The sequence below is a fragment of the Lissotriton helveticus genome, chromosome 5_1 (assembly GCF_964261635.1).
Source record: "Lissotriton helveticus chromosome 5_1, aLisHel1.1, whole genome shotgun sequence".
NCBI classification, from domain to species: Eukaryota; Metazoa; Chordata; class Amphibia; order Caudata; family Salamandridae; genus Lissotriton; species Lissotriton helveticus.
The window spans coordinates 1,397,926,909-1,397,941,917 of NC_136065.1; the positions used below are offsets into that span (position 1 = coordinate 1,397,926,909).

The 15,009-nt window shown below is 43.2% G+C and overlaps 1 protein-coding gene across 12 annotated transcripts in view; it reads right to left on the bottom strand.

The window, feature by feature from the left end:
- The window catches only part of SYCP1 (synaptonemal complex protein 1), a 6,803,167-nt gene that overhangs the window by 6,020,297 nt on the left and 767,861 nt on the right, over positions 1 to 15,009 (bottom strand). For all 12 annotated transcript variants that reach the window (XM_078644363.1, XM_078644366.1, XM_078644361.1 and 9 more), the window contains one exon: positions 1,155 to 1,201. In XM_078644363.1, the coding sequence (XP_078500489.1) occupies positions 1,155 to 1,201 (47 nt within the window). The remainder of the gene's footprint in view (positions 1 to 1,154; positions 1,202 to 15,009) is intronic.

Below are 15,009 nucleotides of genomic sequence, written 5' to 3' on the forward strand. Positions count from 1 at the left end.
AAACAAAAGCCCAGCTCTCTTTTACATTGGGAGCCTGGAAAACAGGACTGGATTTCTGTATAGGCCAAGAGCTACCCATATTCAAAGCCAGGGGTTGCCCGAAGAAACACCCTAAAATATGGAAAAGAGGGGCAGAATACAGGGGCCTTTATCTGGTGCCCCCCACCTCAAAGGCAATAGATATCGCAGTATGGGAACCGACAGAAACTGGGAGATGATAATTATGCATCGGGCAGGGTGGAAAAAGACGTGGTGTCAAGGGGGGAACCGTAAACAGAAGGATATGGTTGACATGGCACAATATGTTGAATAGTTGAGAGCTAATATGTGTAAGATCATTATGTTTATGTTCTTTTCTCATAAACTCTGAACTGATATTATAGATGTCGACAGATCAGGCGTCACTAAGCTTTATTTTTTATTACAAAGAGTCTCTTGTACGTAATGAAGTGACTCTACTTGCTAACAAAATAAAATCTGTTTAGAAAAAAAAAAGTTTGCCATCTGGTGCACCCTTCAAATGTAGCCTGTGCAAGAGCCTCAAGAGTTTTCTCTGTCGCTTTGTTTTCCAATTAAGTTATTATAGCCCATAAAATCCACAATAGCTGGAAACTAACATTGGTGATCTGCTTAGAAGGTTATAAATAAATACAGATCTTATCAGAGAGGGTACCAACTGTAAATCAGATATCATCAAACTAAAACTGACCTACTTTGTATTCAGAAAGCTTTAGTTTAAATGGATGATTTCAGGATATCCCATTAAATTCCATTAAATAAGATGAGTTGCGAAATAATGCAATGCTAACCACCAGCAATGGAGATTTAGGCCTGTCACCCTCATTGATTGGAGGTTAAAGCACAAGAATGTGGTGGAAAGGCTATTGTGTTAAAATAAGTTTAATATAGCTATGATAAAAAGTACAAGGGACTTCCAAGTTCACCAATATAAAACTATTGAAGGCTTTTAAATCTATGTAATATCTTATCTATGCTTCTAAAATTAAAATACAAACATCCTCTACTGTATGAGAACAAGAAGCAGTAAAACACTAATATAATAAAAAAAGGTTTAAAAAAGCATATTTTAGAAGAGACCATCTCTACATTTGAAATATACAGCACCTTATTAAAAACATATCTCAGCTACTAACCTCTTCCTCTATTACAGGCAAATGCTTCACTTTCTGTGAAAATGAATCTGGAAAATAAAAAAATAATTATTTTGGTCATAATAATAAGCACAATTGTGTGCTGTGTCAGAAAAATACAAATAATAGAATGGTAGCAATGTTGTATGTAAAACAAACCTTTAAGTAATCAAAATGACAATACCACCACAAAATTTTCTGCTGCAATGTATGCAACGTGGTAGATTGGACATTTAAAAGCCGTCTTTAAGCACATTTGGCACACTGAGACACATAGTGATATTTTATACAGTATCAACATTTGTCTATGGAGACACCCATACAGGCTAGGTATCCCTTTTCTTGTGGTTTTAGACACAGGAGTATACTACTTAGGGTTGCATGTTTAGACACATAGATACACATTTTTGCCATACCTGACCATGCTTAATTCCAGGATGATGTTCTGGCAATTTCCAACTGGTTGATGGACAATTGCCTTCAGCTGAACTCCTCCAAAACGGAGGTGCTCTGGCTGGGAGGCGGCACGCAGAAGTGGGACCATCATTGGTGGCCCTCTTCTAAGGGCCGTTCCCCCACCCCTAAAGAGGCTGTCAAGAACTTGAGTGTCTTAATGGACAATTCTCTGTCCTTTGAATCTCATGCAAAAAAGGTCGCGGGCACCTGTATTGGCCGTCTACGCTGCATTAAGCCCATCTTAGGCTTCTTTGAGCCGCCTACCTGCCAAGTCATTGTCCAGTCCTTGGTCCTTTCCCATCTAGACTACTGTAACCGCCTTCTATTGGGCGCTAACAAGGCGGTTATCAAGAGACTCCAGAGGGCCCAGAATGCAGCGGCCCGCATCCTCTTTGCTCTACCCAAATACTGCCACACCTCTCACCTCCTTCGCCGACTGCACTGGCTGCCGGTGAAACAAAGAATCAAATTCAAGACCCTTTGTCTCACCCACAAAATTCTACACGGCCAGAGCCCTCAGATACTGCAGGACCTGTGTACCCCCTATGTTCCTACTCGGGCCCTACGCTCTGCTGATCTCCATCTCGCTCGCACCATTAGAGTGCGTAAGAGCAGGGCAGGCGGTCGATCTTTTAGGTCTCTTGCCCCGGCCCTCTGGAATTCTATCCCTATGGAGGCACATGCCATCCAAAATCACTGGCACGTCCGGAAATATATTAAAACCTGGCTGTTTACCTCCCTCCAAGGGGATGAGACTTAGGCTGCTTTACAGTGCCCGATCCCTCCTGCCGTGACTTTCTGCCCGGCTGTCCGCAAGCGCTGGGACGCCCCGTTGCTGGGGCAGCCATGCGCTCTATAAGCATATTTAACATAACATAACATAACATTTTTCCATTTGGTAATCAGAGGCTCCTGGATTTTGCCATTGGTCAGAATTATGCGTGACAATGTCTTGTAAATATGATAGGTAGTCACTGTTCATAGATTTTTTACTCTGATTGTGGCTTTTTATGTTTTCACCTGTAATACAGAGCGGTTCCTCATTACCTGAGCGGATGCCAGGTGAGGTGAGGAGTACCCTCACATAGAGACGGGTAAGTGCGACAACATTTTGTAAAATACCTCATGTGACATGTACACCTAGTGGTACTTGATATATATAATAAAATATATCGACATCATCATAATAGTAATGTCAAGATTATATAGATTTTGACGGCAACTGACATTTGTTTGGTCTTTAATAGTTAAATATGCATTTTGTGTTTCTTTAGGAATGGGTCCAATACTCCTGTGATATTCAACTGGTTTCAGGATACACAGGTGATTGTAGGTTGTATTGAACCAATCACTTACTTTTGAGACTTTGTATTTAGTTTTCACACATTTAAAGCACTACATTGCAGTAGCGATTTCATCTGTTTAGGTCCTGATGATTAGAGAATCCATAGGCTGAACCATGTAGACCTGTCATCCTTGTGGACTTTTTACAGTTATTTTTTTCAAACTGTATACGCACTGTTTTTATGTTTGACACCAGGATAGCGCTTATTAGAATTGTTCAGTATCCGGGTAGTCAATTTTAAATTTCACCTCTTTACACATTCATCTACATGCACTGCAATTATCATCATCAACCCTCTTAAATCAGAATCTTATCTCCTCATTTTTGGGACCCCAATGGATACCATCTTAGGCCACTGATGAAGACATCTGTGATCTCCCTTCCCATGTTGAGAAGGGTGTAGCCCCTGGCTGCACTCGGATTTGCAGTTAAGAGGATATCCCTGATGCTTAAATTTGCCACCACGGTGTGCTGATGGGATTCAGTCCTTTTTAGTCTGTTGCTGTCCGATTTTTTCGTTTCCTCGACCGATAGTTTCTTGTTTGTTATGAAATATTCTACATTTATCACTATCAGTGCGGATCCTACAACGCTTAACTATAGTTTGCCAGTGAAGGAGTTTCCACACACAATAGGTCTCGCCTTTGGGACCTTATAAGTGTTTAGTTATGCAGCATATTATTGAATATATTACATTCGCAATTAAAGATATTAATGTTTGTGGTAAAATAGGACAACTGAGAGCACTTATATACCACCACTCTCACAACCGTCAGACTATCAGTGTATCTAAGTGCTGGTAAAGTGTTCAAGGGTTGACTTCACTGTAGACTAATCAAAGTATGTACAGTCAGCAGGCCTGCCTTTACAAAATGATTCTTTGCACAAAAATACCATCAGCACAAGGTCCTGTCATTCAGTCACTTGGCTAAATGTTCAAGTACAAGAATCACCTTGTACGCAGTCACACCAATGCAAGATCATGCCATACAGACACTGGAATCATGTGCAACAGTACGAGATCCTGTGGGGATCTCCTTGGCCTGCTTAAATCAGCACAAGGTCGTACAATAGTCACTTGAACTTTACGGGATGGTATGATTTCTTAGGCATTTTGCAGTCAGCAGAGGGCGATCACGAGCGCAGGTCCGTGCAGAGTGCCAGAGAGCTCGAACGGTGGGACAGAGGAGAGGAGCAGTAACGGCGGCGTCTGCGGCCTCTTTTTTCAACAGAATTGCCGTGAAGTCAACCAGGAACTGGCCGCGGATGCTCGGCTCTCGGAGGTGCACTAGAACAGAGCTACAACGGGGGCATAACGGAGGCATAATGGAGACGCCCGGAAGTAAGAAGTAAGAAGTTCAAGCTGGAAAAAGCGTCTCACTGAGAAGACGAATTTCAGCAAAAGCGCTTCCCAAGTGCTCCCCAAGTGGCTTAGGGCGGAGGTGAAGAGCCGAGCCGGGGAAGGGCGAGAGGCTCGGTAGGACGTTAAGGACTGAGGGAACCTGCTTAGGCGCCGCGGGAGGCAGGCAGGAGCCGGCGGACCCTGGGATCAGGCGCTCGGCAGCACCCGGGGGGGGCCCCGCCCGCTGAGCTGGTAAAAAAAACGGCCATTTGAGATAAAGGGGGCAGTAATACCAGCAGTTCTCCTGACCCCCCCCCCCCCCGAAAAATCCACAAGGTCTTAATTACATGGAATAGCAAGGAAAACGTTCGGAATTTTGAGAGGCCGGTGGAGCAGCCAAGCGAAATCCGGGGCTGTGAGCTGGGTTGTGAGTTGCAAGGGGCTGAAGGAGTTATGAGGAATCACGAGCCATAAGGAGCAGCAACTCGGAGAAAACTTGAGAGCTGTGATAAGCCAGAACCAACATAAGAGGCAGAGGCAAAGTTCCAGAGGGCGAGCTGCGGACTCAAGCTAAAAAAAAAAACAAGTAAGGAGTAAGCAAGAAATAGGGTCCAAGGGGACACCAGAAAAAGAGGGGTAAGCAGAAAACTTTCGATACTAACCCAGTGGGGCAGGTTGAAAGAGTCGACTAAGTTCTGGAGCCGGAGCAAAGGGGGTGGAGAGTGGCAACTACGAGAGCGTACATTTTTTGACGCTCTGATAGACAAGCAATAAAGGGGGTCGAGTTAGTGGAACCATCTGAGGAGAATTACCATCAGCAAAAGATCACTGTAATATTCAAACTGAGTTCAAACTTGCAGAAAATACAGAACCAGTTTTCACCATTTTTCCAGCAAGCCACCCACTCAACGCCTGACCACATTTCCACGTGTACTTCCCCGACGGCAGCTGTCGCAAAGCGGCAGACGGGCTTGGGGAGTTTTGGGAAAGACAAAGCAATATACGAGCTGGAAGGGAGAACTTCCAGGTAAAATTTGCATTTTGAAATATGCGGTCAGGAAAAATTCGACAGACTCGAATACAGAAAGTAAAAAGAAGGCTGGCTGTAAAAGGAAAAAAGGAACAAGGGAACAAAAGCAAGTTAGAAGAGTCAACTAATGACGAACTATCTGACCAGGCACATATTCCCATGGCCGAATCTTTTAAGTTTGGGGGTGAAAAATTGAAGTTCAAATTTCAGTTCCTAAAAGAGCAAGGGGCAGCAACGTATACCACAAGCAACGGAGAAAAAAACCCAAAAAAATCAACCCGCTTGACTACACCACGTAAAAAACGTAAGATGAGAAACGAATCAGAAATAAGTATGAGCCCCAATCTTAAAGAAAAATCGACAATAAAAAATTGGCTGATAAAAACCTCGGCACAAATTCACGCACCCTTCAATCAAACAAAGTTAACACCAAATAAAACTTCAAATGAGGCTAACGAAAATAGCCCAGTACTCATAAATCAAAGCAATTTAGGATCCCAAACAAATCTGCAGAAAAGCGCGCAAAAGATTGAGTGGTCTAAATCATTTTCGATCTTCGAAGAAACAGAACTTCGGAGAATGCTCGAAGAAAACACACATAAGGAAGCTGAACCAATGTAACCGAGTCTCGAAAACTTGAGAAAACTGGAACATTCCGAAAGCATCGGAAATGGAAACGGAAATGGACACAAAAGGAAGCCAACATCTTCTCCAATAATCCTTACATCAAGCCCAATTAGACAATCTACTAGTAAGCGCCAGGTTTCCAACATAGCAAAAGATACGACAAAAGAAGAACATCCTATAACTATTTCTTCCTCAGAGAGTGTAAACAGGACAACAGGGGTACAGTAAATCAAAGTAAAATTCGCACTCTGGGGGGATGTTCTACTAAAAAGCTTACAACAAGCAATCAATGCGCTGAACTTTCAATCAAACAAACTTGACGTGCAGGTAGATTTGATGCACCTAATTGCATCTCATATAGCGGGAATAAATTTGAAATTGGACAAAATTTCGCTATACCTCGTAAAAGAAATGGAGGAAGAAAAACAATGGAAAGAGAAATTAACAGAACAAAATTGCGTCTGCAAGGATATAATAGATAAATTAGCATCTCTACCAGACATCCTGAAAGAAATACTAGCAGTAACATACTCAAAAACAGATAAAAGTGATAATCCCATAGATGAGGCCAAAAAAATCGGAAAACAAAATAGAACAACTCACACCGTCGAAGAAGAAAAAACTCAAAACGACACAGAAGAAAATGAGCCAACAAAGAGAGGTCCGGAAGAAAATAAAACAATGGGTTCATCGGGCACGGCAGAGCCCCAAACCAAAAGACAGCGGAAACGGGCAAGGAAAGCAAGAAAAAATGCTACTAACAGTAAACAGGTAAAACAACTCTTTGCCATTTTTGACCAAAAGAAGAAAGGGGCCCCAATAGACCAGATCACAGATATTTCTACCAAAGAAGATGGAAATAAAGAAAAAAACATATAAAAAGCCGAAGAACAAACAAAATTTCTAGAGCAGAATAAAACAATAGCAAGTATACAAGGAAAATCAAAAGACGAGGAAAAATCAAATACAAACAAAGTTAATGATGAAATTGAGACATTAAAAACAAATCATAGTGAGGCCATAGAACAACAAAAAACATAGGAAAACGCGCAAAAAAGGGAATATGATACATCGGCTCATAAAGGGTCAAATTGGCACATAAGAGGAAAATCACCATATAACCTGAAAAAAATGGAAAAAGAGCAAATCAAAAAAATACAGGCAGATCAAGCGAGGGAACCCAATATAGGTCTGATCATCACAGTAGGAAATAAAGGAAGAACTTGCAGAGACAATAACGAATTTGAGCCAAATGACAAACCAGGGCGAAACAAAAGCAATATACAAACAGGTCGAGAAGTAACGAACCCCCTAAAAGAAGCATCTTCGGTAGATCATATCCGACCGGAATCAGCTACGCTCTGTCGGAACGATGAAATAACGTACATTCGATTTGACCCAATAGAGGGAAAAAGGAGAGTTTATCAAACCCAACATCTCGAAACAGAAAGCACGGAAACAGAATGTAAATTAATGTTCAAACCGGAATATCAAACAAAAGGCAATTCGGACACGCTGAACAGGGGAAATATTCTGAGATTAATCAAAGAGATACCGAAACTAAGGGGAATAACAACAAGCGACCTGAAATCAGTAGAATTCATTCAAGGAAAAAAAGATAAGGATACGGAAATAAGCAGCACCACTTGGGCTTCTAAAGAAATAGCAGAGCTCATCTTTGCGACTCGGACACATTTCACAGGATGGGGAATAACTTTAGAGCGTCAAACTCCAATAAAATATCCATTCCCCCTATTAAATAATAAGATTTCACAACCTAAAAATGTAAATGAAAAAACGCATACAATCTTGAAGGGAGCAAGAAACAAATCAATTACTGAACAAGACCTGAGTAGCATAAAAACAAAGCAGCAGTACCAGGATCTGAATGAACATAAAGATTGGTTTTGGTTAGCACAGACACTAAACACTCATCGATCCTGATGTAGGTAATTTAGTACAAAAAAACCAAAGGCAAAACACCAATATAACCTCAAAACCAGAAAGAAAAATAAATATTTGCTCGTGGAACGTACACGGTTTTAAAGAAATGTCCCAAGACCAAGAGACAATAGACTACCTGAGTAAATTTGAAATCATACTACTCCAGGAAACATGGAACGTAACCCCAAAGCAAATCATGGGATATGAGGAATATCATACAATGGCAGAAAAATTTGCAAAGTATGGACACCCAAGGGGAGGTCTGTCCATTTTTATTACGAATTACCTAAACTGGAAAACTGAACTGCTTGATTCAGGGGAGAACTGGATACAAGTGATCAAAGTAGAAACTAAAGTAAGTAAAAAGAGTCCAGGATGGAAACTACTAATTATAAATTTATATATTCATCCAGACAAAGTCACAAAAATTAAAAAAGCTCTAACACTAATAAATCTGATAAAAACCTTACACAAAACTAATCAGTCCCACGAGATATTTATCTCCGGAGATTTCAACTGCAATTTAATAAAAGCTAACCAGAACAAGTATAAAATCCATAAGATATGCAGTGAACTGGAATCCCTAGGTTTAACAATCCTAAATGGAAACATGGAGGGAGACCAACCCGCCAAAACCACCTTCTCCAGTGGAAAAAAGAACTCCACACTTGATTTTACCCTAACAAGCAACGAACTAAAAAAGAACGTAGCCCATTTTGAAATACGAACACGACCGGAGAGTGATAATTTCCCACAAGAGACCATAATGAGGAAAAACATCGAAGAGAAAACACAAATAGAATTTCTCACCGCAATTCCGGAAATACACAAACTGAAGAAAATCAAATGTAAGGGCCCTGCAAAAAAGGAGATAATGGACTTAGTATTTGAACATGAAATTTATATGGAGCCCATTGAAAATCAATCACCCACAACAAAATGGGAGAACTTACATAAATTTGTGTTAGGAAAATTTTCGGTAAACATACCAGCAAATTATGGATACAAAGCAAACAACGAGCAGTGGTACAACACTAAACTAAGAGACAAAAAAAGGGAAATTGCGAAAAAATTAAGAATAAAGGCTGCAGAAAAAAGGTTAGGAAAAGAAGTAGATAACAATGATATACAAAAAATGAGAAAAAAATATAAAGAGGATTGCAGAAAAGCGAAAAAATCGCACACAGAGGAAATCTGGGAAGACCTATTAAGAACAAGTAAGCTGCCAAACAGTGGAGAATTTTGGAACATAATCAATAAATTATCAAAAGGAGCGGGCGGGCAATACAACATAGGAATAAGCGAAACAACATGGGCCGCTTATATCGATAGTCTATACAACATCCATAGTGACCCAAATAATAAAGAAATAAATCAAGACCTTAAAATAACTCAAGACCAAAAAGAAACAGATTTTGGACAAAGGAAGAATGATCAGCAAGACTGCACTGACCAAGAGGAACAGGCACCTCTGACAACTATTAAACAAACAACCGCCCTAATAAGAAAAATGAAAGCAGAAGGAGCAGCAGGCCCAAATGGAATGCCAAATGCCTTATTCAAATATGACCCTGATTTTTGGGCAAAATACCTGACACCGCTATTCAACTACGTTCACAAAAGAAAAAAGATTCCACAGTCCTGGCAAGGCAACATCTTCCATCCAATACACAAAAATGGATGCAGAATGGAACCCGGAAATTATAGATTAATAGCTTTAATCGACGTGGAGGCAAAGCTCTTTTCATCTTGCATATTGAATCTCCTACGACAATGGATAAATGACAAGAAAATAGTACCCAAATTCCAAACTGGTTTTAGGGAAGGTATGGGCTGTTTAACCAATCTGTCAGCATTGTCATTATTAATCGAAGGAGCAGGTAAAAGGAAGACGGGATTAATCGCCTGCTATATAGACCTGAAATCCGCCTTCGACCGAGTTCCAAGAAAACGCCTATGGGAAAAACTTGATCTTTGGGGTCTGCCGCCGGCCCTAATTGAAACAATAATGGCACTATATAGCGGAACATGGGCAAAGGTAAAGCTTGGAGACGGCAGAAGATTATCTGCAGAATTAGAAATAAAAAACGGCCTCAAACAGGGCTGCGTGCTCTCTCCAAGCCTATTTAACATATATCTGGCAGATCTGAAAGACCAACTTCAGAACGTGAATGGACACCCGCCAAAATTGGCCAATGAAAGTATCCAGTTCCTGCAATATGCGGACGATATTGTGGTCTTAAGCCAAACACCGATAGGCCTCCAAAGAACAATATCCGAATTAACAAACTATTTCGATAGAGAAGGCCTGGAATTAAACACCCAAAAAACAAAAGTGGTGAGATTGGCGGGCACTAGCAGACGATCTTTCAAGTGGTACACAAAAGGCAAACATATTGAGGAAACAACTGCTTACAAATATCTGGGGGTCACAATAAGTAAAAATATGTCCCTTTTAGAACAAAAAAGAAACATCGCGGCAAAAGCACAATCATTGAGCTTTGCGTACAGAGTCCTCCAAAAGAAATTGCAATGCCCATCATACGACCACCTGCTAAAAGTAATGGCAGCCCAAGTTTTACCATCCCTCTGGAAATATGGCATGGGAAAGAAGCAGCCATCCTAACTACCCTCCAGACAAAAATATACAAATCTGTGTTTCACCTTTACAAAGGATCATCTCCGGCACAAATAAGGCTGGAATTCGGCTTGCTAAATCAAATTTATCAAAGAAAAGCAGTCCTAGTGAAATGGTGCTGGAAATTGAGATCCGCGGAAATAGGATCTTTAAATAACTTATGTTGGCAAGAAATTAAAAAACAATATGACCAACAGGAACCCAACTCATGGGGTGATGATTTGCGAGCGTCACTAGAAACCCTCAAAATAGAGGAGATCTGGAAAAGTAAACCAGAAGAATCATCCTTTAAGAAGATTTGCAAGTTAAATACAAAAGCTCTATCTTTGATAGAAGATAAAAAGACTTTGGCAAAACGGCGACATGCATGGACCATTTTAAACTCGTACAAACGATTAAAACCACAACCCTACCTCATGGCGCATTTCCGGCTATCCTTAAAAACAAAATGTATGGCCTTTAGAATGGGTAACCATTTCTCAAAAGACTTGATCCCGTCATGGAAGGACACACAACAGGGACCAGGATGTAGACTATGTGATTACCACACGGAAACCCTGTGCCACCTCCTGTGTACATGTGAGTCCTCCAAAGAAAAGAGAAGAACTTTACTGAAACCAATTTTTAACATGTTACAGATCCGTACCTGCAGGCAAGCGGTTACCAGCTGGATGGGCGCAGGTTCAAACATCCTAATATGCCGCGGGGTAAAATTCATGAACTTTGTAGAGACTCAGTTTCTAAAAGCAGAAACAGATTAAAGACAGGGTTCGGAACACAGTGATTAATTAAGGAATAAGAAAAGATATTTTAAGCAAAATAATTTTTATATATTACTATTTTATTTGAAATTTGTACATTCATGCTTTATGGTTGTGACTAAACAAATAAAGTACATTTTTGACTGACTGACTGTATGATTTCTTAACATAGTCACACACCCTGTATGTAATGACACATGTTTTGGGGTGGACAATAACTGGTACTAAGCCAGTCAGTGGAGGATCCTGCTATGCAAAAGGAACTGTCAACTTCCTCCTTTCATGTACAGACAGGAAGAGGAGAGTAAAGTAAGACCGGTCTTTAGGTTTAATTTTGGTTTTTTGACATTATGCAGCAAAGAAACAACATAAAGCACCTTTAGTACCTGTGAGGCTTCTGCGCTTAAAGTCTCTGTAGAATCGGTATTCAGGAGAAACTTTGAGCATACAGCCATGTCAAAGAACAGGTTAAAAACGAATTCAGAACTCAACCCCCCTCCCCCCACCGCCCGCCCTCCCGTGAACTGGTGTGCGTAGGACCGCTTTCCGAATCTGTGCCTGGCAACCGACTGGGGCGAGAGTAATGGTCATGCCGACGGGACTGGATCTGCTGGAGCTGTGAGTCGGAGAAGGCGGAGGTACCTCGGGCAGGTAACCTCATTCACCTCTTTCACCAACAGAGAGAGACTATCGGTTGCCAGACCTCGTTAAAACCTGCTGTGGAGTTGGTAAGAAATGCTTGTGTCTGCTCCATTCCCAGGACATACCACAGTCTATGTAGCCACCCTGTGTGAGTCAGGCGCATCTGCGTCAGCCAGTGCGATAAGATGTTATGGAGTGCCGCCCCTAATTCTAAGCCCATCTGTTTCCCCCTCATGGAGCGCAAAGATTTCTTAATGTCATAAGAACCACTGTTCCGTGTTCTTATAAACGATGTTAGAGGAGCCAGGTGTTTTACGCTTCAGCCTGCTTTCAGTGCAGGGGGAATTTGACTGAAAACGGGGAGAGGTGATTGTTGTGAGTTAATTTCATGACCAGTCCACACACACCAACATTCCATGACACCATACAGCATTCTCCAGCCATGCAGGCTGAACAGAAGAGAGAGCATTGATGTAAAGAAAGAAGAGAGGAATTAACCAATACAACAGTGATCATCTCTGCGAACCCTACCATTGGATAGTAAATGGGAGTAGGATTAAATGCTTAAAGAACAGTCAATATGAAACAGAAACTACAACTGACTGTACAGAACCTTGTTCTATAAAGACAGCCTACCCATGGGCGTATTACCAGGCGCATCAATGAGAGCGCACCATTTTCACAATTTAATTCAGGCTGCTGAAAAAAACTAGAATATGTCCTGCCCTCTCTAATCCTAAACGGATAGCTTTATCCAGTGGCAGGCGTCACAGCTAAGGACTTCAGGACACAAAAAGCATTCTACCGCAAGGGTTTGATGACAGCACAGGGTGATGAAAAAAAAGAATTTGTCTATCTAGGGACATAAAACTGGAGTTTTAAAAAAAAATAGTTTAAGCAGAAAGTCATTATGACTGCAAAAGTGTAAAAAAAGTCAGATTGATAAAATCATCAACCTTAACATCCATAATATGCAGAGGTAATCAAAGTGCCGTGGGAACTTAAAACCACTCAGTGACAAACAAGCTTTTGTCTTATCAAAGCGGTGTGCACTACAGGACTGTAGAGTGTCCAACACCCTCGTTCAATCAGGCAGCTTGTTCTTCCTTATTATGCAGTCTCAATAAACAACGGAGAAGTATCATATTTTAAGAGAGACTACGGAAACAGCAGGAGGTCAAAGTTGTTACAATGCTTCTGGGGATAATACCTTACTTGTAGGTTGCTTCACGCACTGCCTGAAACCACCTTTTTGTGGCCATTAGTGGATTATTTACGTACAAATGAATATGCTATACGGGAAAGAACTTACCTGGCATTTTGCATCCGGACCAACGCCGTGAGGGGAACGGCCGCACCGGAGTGTGTCCCGCCAACGCCGTGAGGGGAACGGCTGGACTACATTCCCCAGGTGCCCCGGCGGCGCACACCTGACGCCAGTTACACCGTGCCCGGAGGCGCTTGATAAGCAAGGAGCGCCGAGCGCTCTGTGGGGGAAAGAACTTACCTAGCATTTTGCATCCGGACCAACACCGTGAAGGGAACGGCTGCACCGGAGTGTGTCCCGCCAATGCCGTGAGGGGAACGGCTGGACTACATTCCCCAGGTGCCCCAGCGGCTCACACCTGACACCAGTTACACCGCGCCCGGAGGCGCTTGATAAGCAAGGAGCGCCGAGCGCTCTGTGGGGGAAAGAACTTACCTGGCATTTTGCATCCGGACCAACGCCGTGAGGGGAACCGCCGCACCGGAGTGTGTCCCGCTAACGCCGTGAGGGGAACGGCTGGACTACATTCCCCAGGTGCCCCAGCGGCTCACACCTGACGCCAGTTACACCGCGCCCGGAGGCGCTTCATAAGCAAGGAGCGCCGAGCGCTCTGTGGGGGAAAGAACTTACCTGGCATTTTGCATCCAGACCAACGCCGTGAGGGGAACTGCCGCACCGGAGTGTGTCCCGCTAATGCCGTGAGGGGAACGGTTGGACTACATTCCCCAGGTGCCCTGGCGGCGCACACCCGACGCCAGTTACACCGCGCCCGGAGGCGCTTGATAAGCAATGAGCGCCGAGCGCTCTGTGGGGAAAAGAACTTACCTGGCATTTTGCATCTGGACCAACACCGTGAGGGGAACGGCCGCACCGGAGTGTGTCCCGCCAACGCCGTAAGGGGAACGGCTGGACTACATTCCCCAGGTGCCCCGGCGGCGCACACCTGACACCAGTTACACCGCGCCCGGAGGTGCTTGATAAGCAAGGAGCGCCGAGCGCTCTGTGGGGGAAAGAACTTACCTGGCATTTTGCATCCGGACCAACGCCGTGAGGGGAACGGCCGCACCGGAGTGTGTCCCGCCAACGCCGTGAGGGGAACGGCTGGACTACATTCCCCAGGTGCCCCGGCGGCGCACACCTGACACCAGTTACACCGCGCCCGGAGGCGCTTGATAAGCAAAGAGCGCGAGCGCTCTGTGGGGGAAAGAACTTACCTGGCATTTTGCATCCGGACCAACGCCGTGAGGGGAACGGCCGCACCGGAGTGTGTCCCGCCAACGCCATGAGAGGAACGGCTGGACTACATTCCCCAGGTGCCCCGGCGGCGCACACCTGACGCCAGTTACACCGCGCCCGGAGGAGCTTGATAAGCAAGGAACACCTCCCACACCCGCGGGACGCGCGCGTGATGAGCCGGACGAAGCCCGGACAAAGGGCGGACAGTCTGTGACAGTCCGGGACAGAACGAGGCTGGGCTGGGCCGTGGATCCTGGCCTACTGCCCCAGGAACTGTGAGGACACGTTGAACTGTGAACTTGACCCAGTAATGGTGAATAGTCTCCCAATATAGTACCTCATTTACAAATTGGGGTTTATTGGAGAGAATTTCTCCCTTTTAAATTATTGTATGGAAATTTTAAGGGCTGCTTTTCTGATACCTATGTGTTAGGGAAATTGTCATTTCATAATTATTGCTTTTCGGATTTCTATATTCTTAATTTAGGCATATTCATTTGCTCCTGGGAAGGGCCACCTTTGGATATCTAAAATAACTAAAACTAACGGAGGGAATATTCGAGCTGTTGT